At 38.3% G+C, this 15,007-nt stretch overlaps 1 protein-coding gene across 2 annotated transcripts in view; it reads right to left on the bottom strand.

Moving 5' to 3' along the window:
* Positions 1-1,047: 1,047 nt before the first annotated feature.
* LOC135219366 (uncharacterized protein C12orf56-like) overlaps positions 1,048-15,007 on the bottom strand; it is a 144,727-nt gene continuing 130,767 nt past the window's right edge. Inside the window, exons 6-15 of one of the 2 annotated variants that reach the window (XM_064256076.1) lie at positions 13,613-13,836; positions 11,752-11,784; positions 9,313-9,475; positions 8,822-8,966; positions 7,431-7,625; positions 6,601-6,792; positions 6,119-6,277; positions 4,411-4,554; positions 4,079-4,272; positions 1,048-3,107 (exon numbers count right to left, since the gene is read on the bottom strand). In XM_064256076.1, coding sequence (XP_064112146.1) covers positions 2,981-3,107; positions 4,079-4,272; positions 4,411-4,554; positions 6,119-6,277; positions 6,601-6,792; positions 7,431-7,625; positions 8,822-8,966; positions 9,313-9,475; positions 11,752-11,784; positions 13,613-13,836 — 1,576 coding nt within the window. In that variant the 3' untranslated portion in view covers positions 1,048-2,980. The remainder of the gene's footprint in view (positions 3,108-4,078; positions 4,273-4,410; positions 4,555-6,118; positions 6,278-6,600; positions 6,793-7,430; positions 7,626-8,821; positions 8,967-9,312; positions 9,476-11,751; positions 11,785-13,612; positions 13,837-15,007) is intronic. The other variant, XM_064256077.1, reaches the window with a different exon arrangement.

Here is a 15,007-nt window from a genome sequence, read left to right as displayed (position 1 = left end):
TTAAAATGACCAGGGAAAATCACACGGTTATGCTTAATCCTAAGTTGTTACTTGTTTTCATAAGAAAAAAAAAAATCATATGTTCTTGCTTCTTGAAATGTATTCTGTCTACCAATGAACCCCAACAGTTTACCTTAAACATTGATACTTTACATCTTCTGTGGTTGGTTTTCACTTGAACGATATGTTAATCTATCTACTCTTATTCCTGAAAAATCATTTTTGGGACATAGTTTGGCTTGTTATCGATGCATCACCCACTCAGAGGTGCTAGTACTAAATGGCAGAAGCCCAGTGGAATGCCATGTTAGTGCAGCGGACCCCCTGTATTCGCGTTCTCGAGATATGCAGACTCACGCATTCACGGATTTCTCTATGGACCATATCTACCCATTATTTGCGGAAAATGAAAATTAACGTATTCGCATTATTTTTCTATGAGAAATACCCCAAAAATACTGTATTTTCATATAAATCACATGATTAAATGCACTTTCTGTGATAAAACTATTAAAAAAACAAGGTATATGCATTTTTAGTGGATTTTTCTTCAGTTTGAATTAACAAAATAGGCAGTTTTAGAGTTTATGTAGGGACTCTAAGTATTCTCGGATTCTAGCTATTCGTGGGGGTTCTGGAACGCATTCCCCACGAATATGGTGGGGTCCACCGTATGAGGCCCTCGGGGATCAAAGTATTATATACACCCATTTCTATATTGTGTGGCTGATAAATTATATCAATAAACGATATCTTCGATCGCCAAGGGGCTACTACTTGATACGACTTCCCGTTGAGCTTCCGCCATGTTTAGTATTAACATCTTGGAGAAGGTACGCGAAGATACCAAGCCAAAGTGGCACACATTATTGTCCTTTGCTGAGTATTGAAACATGCCGAATTCCCCCTCGATCTTTAAGGGATTATTTAGCTCTCTGAACAGGTACTTGTCCCCCCCCCCCCCCCTCCCCCCCCCCCCCCGCCGCCCCTCCCCCTCCCCCCACCAAGTCATGGAAGGGCTGCCAGTTCCCGACTCTGATAAAATAAAATATTATTATAATACATAATTCATCTTAGGTGAACGGGTCACTTTCATTCCCAAACTGCAAGAACACGTGTTAAACGATCAGTCATCAAAAGGCTGTCTAGAAAATCCCATTCTTTATAAGGCTATTCGTTCCTCACTGTATTTTCATCGGCTCTTTACTAACCTTTGAATTATTGGAATGAACATTCTGGATATTATTAGTTACCATTTCAGATCTATAGCCATCGCTTCATAGATCTATAATATTCATTCTAAATATTCATAGAGTTGCCATCTCTGATATTCTTAGTTACTGAAATTGTGACTGTGCAGGGTTCTCTTGAGCTGTCACGCATCCAGTCTTCAAACAAAGAAATATTAAGCACACGCTTTTAACGCAGTCTTTTTATATTTAGTTCAATAATTCCTGTCTTCAAGTCTGTCATTATCAATAATAGTATCCTTGGAGCATTCATCTTTTAATCCTTATAGAATTTTATTTGTCTCTCAAATCTCCAATTACAAAAAGTTCCTTATACGTTTTTCATATTCTTAAAATGACGCTCTAGTGTTTTATAGCCTGGAGCAGGAAATCTTTGGTTACTGTTCATCAAAAGAATTCATTATCAGTTTTGATCCTGTAAACATTCTCGTTTGCACATTTCGTACCTTAATCAACAACTAAGTATCTAACATAAAAAGAATACATGAATGTTTGCTTCTTGCATTACAAAGTAAGGGACATGATATATTATATTTTTTTCTTTTGTGACTTTAATTACTAAGTGAAAATGTACCGTTTTTCAATTAACATGTACTACGTTATATTACTAGGTTATTCTACTTAGGTTGTCCGAGTCCTAGAAAGAGAGAGAGAGAGAGAGAGAGAGAGAGAGAGAGAGAGAGAGAGAGAGAGAGAGAGAGAGAGAGAGAGAGAGAGAGGTCCTTATCAATGCAAAACATAGGCATCTTTGACCTTGCGTGTATGTCAATTTTATTTTTTTTTCTGTATGACATCAGCGCCGTGTCTGTAATTGTAATATATTCCGGTGCCAAAGGCAAAGAAGAATTTCATCTTATAATCATGCTAAAAAATCATTTTCTTGCTGTAGCGATAAAGTGTTCTTCATTCATTCAAAAACGTTTTAAAAAAATCTTCATTAGAATCATAATAAAATCTGAAAGTCGTAATTCCTTTTTCATCCATACGAATGGCATTTCTGGTTTTTAACAATCATTCTGTTTATATTGAAAACCTGCTGTGACTGTTAGTGAAATACAATAACAGAGTTTGTACCATCGTTTATCGTATAGCGGACACACGGGTCACTTTGTACCTTGACTGAGCGCTCAGTCACCATTTAGTCACTTTTTTTTATCTCTCTCGAAATCTGATTATTATTCCTTTTCCACCCTGAACCTTTGCTTTCTGAGATTAATTTTTCCCTGAAATGAATTCTGGATTGGATAATGATTTGAATATAATACTTTCTCTGAGGTAACGCCACAATCAACAAGGAATTATGGGGACATGGTTTTCAATCCATTTCGAAATACTATGTTCACTCGGCATTTTGATATTGATTTATTATTCTTTCTTCCTAAAGAAAATTAGTAAAGATTACGATGGCCTTTTCATAAATAAACAGCAGGCCCCTCATAATAAGTAAACGGCTTTGTGTCTTCGAAAGAACTCCACTGTAAGTGCTTCAGGGGCCAATGCTATTGCAGAGCCTCGAGGAACTAGGCAAATATGCATTTCTTGTTTTCAGTGAGCAGGCACAAAGTTTCCTTCAGAATATAAACTATTATAGCCTCCCGTTTCCAAGCAATTCATTCCCATTTTTTTCTTTGAGTGATGCGCGAATTCCAGGCCCTCTTTTCTGTCGACGAGACTTTATGCTAAACTTTGTTTTCTTCAGCTGGTTCCTCACTGTTCTCTTCTTCTTCTTTTCATCTGGAGCGAAGGGTATTTTTAGACATGACCAGTTGAGCCAAAGTGCGAACTATTTTCAAGGTGTGCGGTCGGATGGGGCATTTTCCTAGTCGGCAACTCACCACTGACTCTTGCACGTAGTACCTGCACTCGGACATAAAAAAAATATAGGATCATGGCAAAATCTGCTATAGATGAAAAGTGAAAGAATGTCTTTGCAATGGGACACCTTTTGTAAACTTTAATGCTACTGCTAAGAATGACAGTCGTTCTTCTTACATTTTAGGTTTGACTGATCACTGTGATCCACTTAGGATTGCCGAATACCAATGGAATTCGTGCGCTCCTGAAAACGTGGATGTGATTTCACAAGTAATTACGATATAGTTGAAACAAGCAAAGCGAGTTCAGAACAGACTGCGTTTAGGCTCCCTGTATACACCAATGAATTTTTACGGTACTGAATTTTTTTTATAAGCAAAGATTACCAGACTCTTAAGCAGCCATTGTCATAAAACATATGATTGAAATGTGAATTTTAATTCATTTGTCTCATTAGGTAAAAAAAGAAAAAAGGGGAGCAGATTATAGTCTACAATAAAAAAAAACATAGATTTTGAGATTTTGATGTTGGTGAACATTGTGGCCAAATGGCAAAAAATATATTGATACATCCTGCATGTGTTATGAAATAATATGCAGTACACAACTGAAGTCAGAAGGTAAGTTGGATGTGGTAGAATGTCTCATGTCTTATGCCGACATTGCCCTCATTACTGACAAAACTATGATTTCTTTGTGTGAATTACTTACTATTAAAAATATGAGCACCTATGGCAGTATCTGTGCTCCTTAAGGTACATTTCTCCAGGATCTTTTCATATTTTATTGTGCTTATTCATATTTGGAAAAATGTGATATTGCCATAAATGCAGCGTCACGTGCCCGGTAATCTCGGTGCTACCAAAGATGCGTTGCTTTGTAAAATGTTCTTTGGGTTAGGAATCTGGTTCAGTAAACTGTACCGTCGGTCAGTGTGCAGTCTACAAGAAACGATAAAGACTGTCAGCCCTCTGCATTATTCTATACAAAAGGATAAAATTCCAGCCACTTACCTGAGTTCCTCAGCGTAATGAGTTGTACAGTAGTGGAGTGCTTGAGGGTTATGATGCAGAAGAGTGTTCAACACGCTGCAATATTGGTGAGTTAGGCAAGCCTCGGACCCATTAATTTCCCTCGCGCGTTCCGGCTGAAGAAGAACCAGAAGCTGCGGGACGCCGTACGACAGCCACTCCTCCACAGGGGCGTGCTGTGACAGACAAAGTCAAGATTGTATCAAGTTAGTTTAATGTAGCAACAGACATAGATATCACACGATTTCAAGTTGAATTTACCACATGTTTATACCTTCATACACAACATTCTTAAACCCTCGTATCTTAGTCACCTGAAGCATGGCAGTAAGGCTTGGTCCAACCTCGCTGCTCGGACTATGGGTATTTGTGACCCAAGAAAGCTCATTGACTGAAGAGAAAAGCTCATAGAGACATCCAACGCTCGTGTGGATTACTTCCTGAACCAGCCGTAGGAGCTGTGGGATTTGAAACTTGGTAAATGCTTGAATGAAAAGTCGAAGTAAATATATTCTTATAGATATATTCTTAGTATTTTATATTTTCAGATACTCATATCCTATTCATCTCACTTACACATCTAACACTAATTGTAGGATTCTGAGAACATATATTCATTGCCTTTATTCAATTTTCGTTATTAGGCGGTTCAATGAAAATCTGCAGTAATTATACACGTAGTGTCTTATATTATGAGGCACACGGATCACCGAATTTCAAGGAATGATCAAAATTCAGTTACAATTTTGGACTGTTTTATGCCTAAATAAACATATCCTGAAGGGTTTTTGATAAATGAAAATTTTATATGGGTTTATTGACAATTTTTATTCATCTATTGTATGGAATTTTGAGCGACAAATAGTCGCAAAACTTGTAAAAAATGTTCTTGTCCTTTAGCTCGAAATCATTGATATACTTTTGTTACCCCCTAAAATATTCCATTTCCTCTAGTGGTAACTTCGAAGAAATGAAGTATCAGGATAACTCGCTCAAAATGTCTCGATCGTCTCTGGACGTTTGAAAGTGGCACCACAGATGTACTGAGCCCAAAGATTTACATGTAATGGTTTGTATTTCTTGACTTAGTATTACGGATTTGTATTTATTGGTTTGTTTTTATATCAGCTCTGTATTTATTGACTTTTTTTTATATTAACTGACTTATTCTTACAGTAATATAACTATGACATGTAAATCAACATGGCAACATTTCCTTCGGACACCAACACCGATCCCATTTCTAGCGCCTCAGTGGCGTGGTCGGTATGGTGTTGGCGTGCCACCTAGTTGGCCGCGAGTTCGATTCTAGGGCGTTCCACTGAGAGGGTGAGAGATGTATATTTCTGGCGATAGAAGTTCATTCTCGACGTGGTTCGGAAGTCACTTAAAGCCGTTGGTCCCGTTGCTGAATAACCACTGGTTCCATGCAACGTAAAAACACCATACAAACAAACAATCTACGTACCCGATTATTTTTGCAAATTTCATTGTATGTTTCTTATATGAAGAACTTTCACAACATGTAGCATAACTATATATCTTTAATATGGCGCGAGGAAAATTATTTTTATTGCAAATTATTTTTATTTGCATATTTATAAACAATTTCAACTGCAAAATTTATGAACTTGGAGGTCGAATTTCTTTATTTCCTGACGACGATACTTTCAGTATTAGTTGTATAATAAGTGGTAAAAATTTTAAGCAAATCCCTTCAATCATAAGACAGTTACTGTCACTTACTTTCTAATGAGGCATTATGACGTCGGCGCGCCCCTAAGCAAAAAGCTATTTGGTTTGAATGACTAATCTTTTTAAGCAATATGGCTGTAAGTTGGTCTCTCGGTTCTGACCCAGGCTTGGTTGAGGCTAAAGAAGACACCCTTGAAATGTAATAAAATAGAAGTAAAAGCAGCTTTTGTAAAACTAATTCACTTTTAACTGTTAGCATCAGAGGGTTTATGAAGTAGAGAGTCATACAAAAGAGCGTAAAAAGTGCATCTTTGAAAGAATACTCACTTCACTTTCTGGCAAGTTTTCCCAAGCATTTGAAGCCAGTTCCCTGAAATCTGTGAGCCATCGTGTACATGTGAAGTTGTAAACAGCTGGGACTTCCGGCACAGTAATCACCTCGGTTATAAGGTCTTTCAGGCTGTTATTTTTATCCTGCTGAAGGGCCTGGAATTGAAGTACAAGCTGGTTAGGTACAATTACGATTTTGAGCAGTTTGACATAAACTGTCTGGTGTTAAAGAACAAAGAAATTCGAGAGACTGATGGTGCAGTTAGGACCTTCTCCAGTTGGTAAATAAGAAAAAAACTTGCATTCCGATCTACACAGATATCCACGGACAACTCAAAATCACAAAGCTAGAAACTAGAGAGAGATATAATTCTTTGAATAGACTCTGATCAAATAAAAAAAGATGGAAAGAGGAAAAACGATCGTGATTAGAAATTTACTTCAATTTATATAGTCTAGCAGTTCTGTATGGAAGATACCTTCATTTTCAAGGGGCACCTCTGCGTTCCCTGGAGGCAGGTTGACAACGTTTCTAATGTAAAGGCCAACAGTTCCAGTTCGTCCTGACGTTCTTGTAGGTCGTCCTCTTCAAGTCTGTCTCCTTGTCCGTCTTTGCTGCACTTGGAATATTGCTTCAAAAGACCTCGCAAAGTTTGTAGCATGTTTGGATCCTAGAAAAATATATTATCATATTTATTATTATTACTAACAGAAACTAGCACACCTTGTTGAAAAAGTAGAAAGCTACAGACAAGGAGGTTCTAACAATGAGAGCAGCACAGTTTGGCGAAAGGAACAGAGAATAAAAAAATAAACAATTGGAAAAAGTAAGCAAAATGAACTAAGACTAAATCAGAGAGCATTATCGTCATAAGTAGAGTAATTAATTTTTCTGTCAAAACCGCTTATCATGTGCACATAGTTATTAGAAGGCAGAGAACACTACACTGATAACCCAACCAGGGATTACGTTTCTTTAGTACCTACCAACAGTAACCGTGTAATATATATGACATAAATACAATAATGAAACTAAGAAATGCCCCCAAACTCCCACTTACCTAAGTATGAGAACAAGGTCTTCATGATTATTGATTATTAAAAGCGGCACCAAAATGAAGGCCTACCGTGAGAACTGTAAACTATGGGAGATAATTATTTTCAACATAGACATTCAACGCTTTGCTAACGGACATTAAAAAACTGCATGCTTGCATAACGCTTTTAAAGACTGCTACTGGTGCTCATTAACATTCTTCCCTTTTAATTAAGGATGAATACACATGATGAATGGCAGATGGTAGCTAACCTTCCAGAAGAGTCTCCTGACAGGGTAATACTTGGCCGCCCCTTGCTGGAGCTCTTGGAGTCTCGAAAACTGATCCTCAATGGTCATGGCAGACAGGAGCTCTGACTGAAGCTCGGTGAACTCCGCGTCAATGTCTCTCTCTTGCAGAAGGTCTTGCTGAGGAGGTCGCAGCTTTCCTTCATACAGCGTCTGTTTCTGGTGGAATGGAAAGAACCTTGAAGTGTGGCACTTCAAGAGTGGCACTTGAAGTGCAGCACTTGCACAGTGGCACCTGAAGTGCAGCATGTGAAATGTGGCACTTGCTGAGTGGCGCTTGAAGTGTGGCACTTGCAGAGTAGCACTTGAAGAGTGCCACTTGCAGAGTGACACTAAAAGTTTGGCACTAGAAGTGTGGCACTTGCTGAGAGGCACTAGAAGTGTGGCACTTGCAGTGACACTTTCAACAAATTCTCGTTCGTTAAGCTGACATCTATTAAAACATACTCGACGAGCCTGAATATCGTTAAGGAGTACAGCAGGTGTGAAGCCCAACCTGTAGGTACTGTTTGAGCATTTTTCAAACGTTCCCATAATAAAATGCCATGACGTAATTAAGCTTTTTTACAAGGTGACGTCCGCTTTAGGATTCGAGGTACTAAAACGCCTGAGTATCACAGCAATGATTAATTATAGAAAATATTCGATGCCACGTAATCAAATGAAAAAATAGAACCTACGCACGGCTACCCAGGATGAAAAGAATTGAACTCTACATTTTGTACGCGGTTTTCACCGGTTAAGCTACGGGCTATGCATTCTTTTTAGTATGTAATAATATGACAGAAGATGAAAAGTAATATTCTGGAGGAGAGCATGCACCTTTTTGGCCAAAAAATATCTGAGCAAATATTAGAAAGTATTCCTACGTTGTTTTTTCTGCAGACCGAGCCTAGTAGTAATATTGGAATTTTTAGCTATTATCCTTTTTCGCTGATTTTGGGATTTTTCTCTCACATGAACAAATCACAGATAATAAAAGATGCACGCGTATAGGTTCTCTTGCTGAATACGAAAGGTAATGGATAAATTTACCTTGGAATGTCGATAGTGCGACAGAAACCAAGATCAATTGGTTTCAAATGTATCGATTCCATTGTGCAGTCAGTTTGTAAGATCTCCTCCCCCCGGCCCCCCCCCCCCCCCCCCCCCCCCCCCCCACGTCTCTCTCTCTCTCTCTCTCTCTCTCTCTATCTCTCTCTGCATCTTATCAAGTATCTTAGTACTACTCGAAGACCCACTTACGAACGCGGCGAGGTTCCTGTTACCACTGCTGTATGCTGACACACAAAACGGAAAACTCCTATATCAGCGTAAAATGTCAAGTGTGAACTTGAATACCCCGGTGCACTTACTAGAGAGGACGCCACCCACAGAGAGTGAAGCAGATGGAAGAGAAGCGTGGAGGTGGAAAGAGTGTAGAAGTGGACTTCCTTGATGTCGTCGCGTCCATCCGGAACATCTGTGAAGTTCAGAGACTGGCTCCTCTTCGGCGGTTCTCTGGAAGGAGAAACGGGAGTTGGAAACTAATAATAATGACCCACGAGCGCCACTCCTGCCCCGCAATCTCCCAAGGATATAGCAGCAGCTGTCTTCTTGTTTGTAAGTTTCCTTAACAATGAGAGGCGACGAAACACTGAAATCGGGCGAAGCGCCTACGATATTTGTCCTAAACTTTATTTCCCCAAACTTTCTCTCTTTTCCTTCCTTCTCCCTTTGTACCAAAAGGCACTCTGGCGTCTTATGGCTTCTCTCATGTCACCAACTATATTTTGAAGTTAGCTAAGATTATTCGTATCAGAAAGTTGAATAGTACTCGAGGTTATCAGATGATTCAATGTCTTACCCGGGCATTGAGGGTCGGTCAAGGACACTCTTGCTCCGATTCGGTAACTCCAGATGGAGAGGCGAAGAACTATGGTACGTCTCCATGGAACTGACTGACCTGGGCATGCGCGGTCGGGGGACGCCCTCGGGGGTCATCGACCTCGTTATACCGTGTCCTGAAACTGTACAATAATGATTAAACAATTTAACTGCCTTTGAACAAATAGTAAGAATGAAGCCAAATAGCTTCAACAAAATCGCCAATGCCCAAAACTGAACACCCACGAACAGACAAGAAAAATAGGTATAACATATGACATTTTTGTGTACGTAAGGAGATGCACGGAAGCTGCAAATTTTTAGAGAAAAAATATAAAAAAGAGTATAAAGAATTGTTTGAAGCAAGTCAACCAATTGCAGGTAAATCCTGGAGATTAAACTTAAAAAAAAAAGTTGAATCGCATGATGCTAAGGTAACATCCCAGAATTCACACTAAAATTGGCAATGCAAATAAAGAGAAAAAAATTAATCGTAAAACCGTCCTAACATTATTTGTTAGTATTAATGAATCGACAACTGGCAAAGACCAGCATACGATTTTGTCATTTATGAAGAAGTTATATTGAAGCAGGACATATTAAGAAGGCAATAGAAAATTAAGGCAACGAGTAGAAAACTGATTTAGATCTGTACACTTGCGTCCTGTATAAAGGCCTACGTACAGACATTGTCCCTTGAGAATGTGTTGAAATAACCCGAAAGCGATGGGTACATTTCCTGTTGTTTTGTACGAGATTCTACGCCATGCAGCCCATATGTATATATATATATATATATATATATATATATATATATATATATATATATATATATATATATATATGTGTGTGTGTGTGTGTGTGTGTGTGTGTGTGTGTGTGTGTGTGTAAGCGTGTGTACATATAAATAGGTGTTACACTTGACTGCCTAACGTAGGATTATAAGATGAGTTTGCCAGCCCAAATGCCCTATTGGCGCGTGGCATTTCATTTACGTAACCCATCCAGGGAACAACCAAACGCAAATCAGCTGGTTGGAGTACCAGCGGTATAGCAAGCGCCACCGTCATTGATAAATTACAGATTATAACTGAATAAACTTTTTTTTTTTTTCTTAATCAGGTCATCTGGTTGCTGGGGTCACCGGGGCATCTAACGCACTGTATTCTAACTGCCTGATGCTGAGAAGTCATTATACAGGAGGTATTTCCAAATCTTGGGTGATGATATCGGGTGTGCACCGTGGCTTTCCACTGTTATATGGGTGATAGGTTTTACCTGTGTCTATTTATTGATCTATTTGTTAACTATCTTGAATTATATACATACATTCTTAATAATAATAATAATAATTGGAAAGTAAATCCACAGTGGTATGTTTGTTTGATTTTGTTATTTAAAATATAAAAATAAAATATATATATTTTAAATAACAAAATCAAACAGACATACTGCTCTGGATTCACTTTCCCATTTTATTGATTCAGGTGATTATGAGTTTTCTTTGAATAATAATAATAATAATAATAATAATAATAATAATAATAATAATAATAATAATAATAATAATAATAATAATAATAATAATAATAATAATAATAATAATAATAATAATGATGCATAAGGTAGTTTAAATAAGATGAATCAAGACATGAGTTTCTTAGGGAAAGTATTAGATGAATCTACTGGCAAATAAAAACTCGGTGGCCGATCTACAAAGCTGAAATTCCGGCAAAAGAAAAACTCGACGTCTTCCTGGCATTCCATAAAGCGCAGTATAAACAAAACGTCTAGAGATTTTGCAAAAATGCACCCGAAGGCTGAAAAGCAATTATTCCATGTCGAATTATAGAGAGAATTTTGAAGATTGTCCAGAGCAAACTATATATTTCTACAGCCTAACTTCAAAATCATGAATTTGGCAAAACTTCACTTTAGTTCACCATGTTACTTTGGCAAAAGTAATTCCTTTGACGGAGGGAAAGATCGAAACTTTCCTGAAAGTATAAAGGAAGAAAGTGGATTTCACATTCTGAAATGGAATGGTATGTTCTGGGGGAGGGATATTACCGGCTAACCGTCGAGTTCACGACCTTAGGAATTTTTTGAGGCTGGGTGGACAAGAAGAGGACATCGTACTACATGATGTGCAAACCTCAGAGTCTATCTAAAACAATTGGGTATCGAGTAGTTACCGTCAGGCGAACCAAGAAACAAAGTAATGTTTTACCAAGAACACTAACCGAATTTCAGATTACCAAGAACATGCATAAATGGATTTAGAAAGAAACTGATACACTTTTGAGCCGCATAGCAAGCAAGTATACCACTACTTCAAAAATATCGTAAACATCATGCATAAATTATGATAAATCAACCTGATTTGACTTCCGTCTAATTTTCCTCTCAAGTGCCTTACCTGGAGACGTTGACAATAACATGATGTCGACACCTGGTGAGAAATGTGAGTAAGTGACACTGAACCAATTATGCCAGTTCATTACACGGTAATTTGCGGTCATCAGTAGATCAGATGGAGAGAGAGAGAGAGAGAGAGAGAGAGAGAGAGAGAGAGAGAAAGGTGTCAACTATACGCAGAAACAAATGAAATGAAATGAAACATGGTAACAATTGGGTTAAATTTTTCTACATTCTTGTTATTTTTGATTGTCATAGAAAAAGTAAGTTTCGTAAATTATTGGTGTCACAGATACTTACTGTCGTCAATAATTGCTGTGAAGAATAATTAGGATCACAAGAATTCAGTGTCAAATAATCGCCTTATATATGATAGCCATTCATGCAATAATGATTATTCCAGTTAACTGTAATCCCAGGTAATAATTTTCACGAATGATATAATCATCGATGGTCATTGTCTTGAATAATTGCAAGGTCTCGACTATAAATTATCAAAAGCCGCAGCACCTGGTTAGGCAGAAGGTCGATAATGTCCTTGAGCTTGAATTCGGGATGGAATAGAGCCAGCTACAAGGGGAGTCTCAGAGGGAAGGCGAAACAGACACTAGTCACTGAAGGCAAAGGTTGATATGGTAAGGCCCTCCGTGAGTCCGGTTTACTTAGAATTATGACATATGACACTGTGCACCATATTGACGGCGATTACAATTAGAAAATGCTGATTGATTGTAGAATTTGATATTTGAAGGCAGAGGATTAGTATACTATAGCATAGGGATGGATGAACAGATATATAGGTAGATGAGCCAATGGTAGTTGCTCTGTCTGAGGGAGGGAGAGAAGGCGAGTAGATGTTTTTCTACGTTTGGTATCATAAAGAAATTTGAATCGAGGGATATTGTGACACAGCATTAAGCGTCGTAAGATTCAATTGCATTTTCATCGTTACCATTTATAAATGAAAAAGGTTCATGAACTTTACTTGAAATTTCTCAACATAATTCAAAATCCCCTCTCGGAATTAAGGACCTAAGGGGGCTATCAAAATAATAAAGTCAGTAGATATCTGAGAAATACAGAAAATTTAAGGGATCTTTCCTGGATAGTGACCCTCAATGGTTTTCGGAGGTCGTTATCTAGGACTAATGTTTTTTTTGGGTCATTATTTCGATGATATTGACAGTCTTTTGTTTATGTTTTCACGGTCATCCCGAACTGGCTTGCACTAAACACGGCTCTAAAAGTGAATACGGACCGGGTTAAAACCCTCTATGGGGGGTCACTATCTAACAAAAATATCCCAAATTTAGGATCTCTTTGCTTATTACTTAATAGATAAGCTTTTATTACGTATTAGATATGTTTCTACCTTAAAGGTAACGCTTTTCTTTTTTCTAGTAGACTGAGTAAGAACCGCCTTCTCCCCCCCCCCCCCGCCCGTCCACACCCCCCACCCCCACAACCCCTTCTGCTTCACGTGGACCATAAACGGTATGTTACAAATGGCGTGAAATGGTAAGTGCTGCCCCAACATTGCGAAGTGATGACATAAAGTATCCAGCGAGTAACGCCCATTTGGTACATATTTGCCGGGACGTACTTTGTCTGGTGTCAGATAAGTGGAATGACTTTGCAATGCCTTTGTTCGTTTTGATGGTAATTTATTAACAGAGACAAGACAGAGTGTGTGTTTTTGTTTGTGCGTGCGTGAGTATGTATGTGTGTGTGAACGGAGACGAGAGAGTGTGTGTTCTTGTCTGTACGTGCGTGCGTGTGTGTGCGTGTGTCAACAGAGACAAACAGAGTGTGTGTATTTGTTTGTACGAGAGAGAGAGAGAAAAAAAAAAATTTCGTCTTACCACGAGTGAGGAGGTCAGCAATGGTGGGCGTTAGCGACGCGTGCTCGAAGGTGCCGCTGTCCATTTCCGGGGATCGAGACCTGACTGGTGATTTGGCACCGTTGACTGGAGACATGAGCACGTGATTGGTTGTCAAGCTGCGGTGGGAGGAGTCATCGTGCGGCGAAATAATGCTGCTGGTTGAATGCCGATGACGAGCTGGGCTCATGAGCCAGTCTTTGGATCTGAAATAATAGAAATAATAATAATATTAATGGAAACATTTTTCGTGGCAAACTCTGAGCCAAGAAGCCATTTTGGTTGTATACGTGAATTCTTGTACATTCGTTCATGTCTGGTCTTTACCAAAATGAACTAGGGGTGATCCGACCTCCAGCTTACTCAGGGCGTATGCCAAAATCTACGGTCAAATAGTCCCTTATTTCATCAACGAAAATTGAAATAAGTACGGTATATCTTATTATAAATAATTGTTCTGTAATGTTTGACAAGCACGTTATTTATTTTTTACATTTTCATTTTAATAAATATATCATAAATACCCTATCCTAAAATTCCTGTATCTTTAACTCAACGCAAAACAGCCTCTTTCAGACCCTTTAAGGCTTTTTCATAGACCTTTCCTACTCTCCTAACAACAACAACGACAAGAACAAGAACAACAACAATAACAGCAAAGTAGTTTGTAGGCTTACTCGCCGAGTCAGCAAAATTGTGTAAAAGTTCAATTTTGCGCGGATATCAGAATAACTGGAATTGGAATACAAGATTTAGTCTAAGGGCCAAGTGCTGGGACCAGTGAGGTCATTCTTCGCTGGAAAGAAAATTGAGAGTAGGTAGGCTTGAAAGGTGTAACAGGAGGAAGGCCTCGCAGTTGCACTATAAAAATTTTTTTTTCTTTTTGCAGAGTTGAAGTAATATAGAAGAAAGATATGAACGGAGTTGCCGTAAAAGGAATAAAAGGGGTTGCAGCTAGGAGCAGGGAACCTCAAGTAATTGCTTCCAGTTCACCTCGTTAGGTGAAAACTTTGCAGCAAAATGTAAAAAGCTGTCAGAATACCTACATTCATTCTTAAATAATACTTCTTTCCACAAAACGAAGTATTTTTTCAAATAGATTTCCCATAAAAACAATAACAACAGTATTATAGGACTTCGTAATATTTATGTCGGATTTTTGTCATTGCCTTAGTAGCAAGCAGGATTCAATTAGGTGCAGTGAGGGATTAGCGTTCAGTATCAATGTTCTTGTGGTATAGTATGACTGCCCGCAGATTTTGGTCAAAGGTAAAACTCTCAATCGTTTTACAAGAAAGCGAATAACACAAAACGAGATGGAATTGAATAAACAAAAATGGAATTGAATTACATGGACTAAAAGATAATTTACGGTGA

This window comes from Macrobrachium nipponense, chromosome 1 (genome assembly GCF_015104395.2).
Source record: "Macrobrachium nipponense isolate FS-2020 chromosome 1, ASM1510439v2, whole genome shotgun sequence".
Taxonomy (NCBI): domain Eukaryota; kingdom Metazoa; phylum Arthropoda; class Malacostraca; order Decapoda; family Palaemonidae; genus Macrobrachium; species Macrobrachium nipponense.
This window is presented reverse-complemented; position numbering and strand designations above follow the sequence as displayed.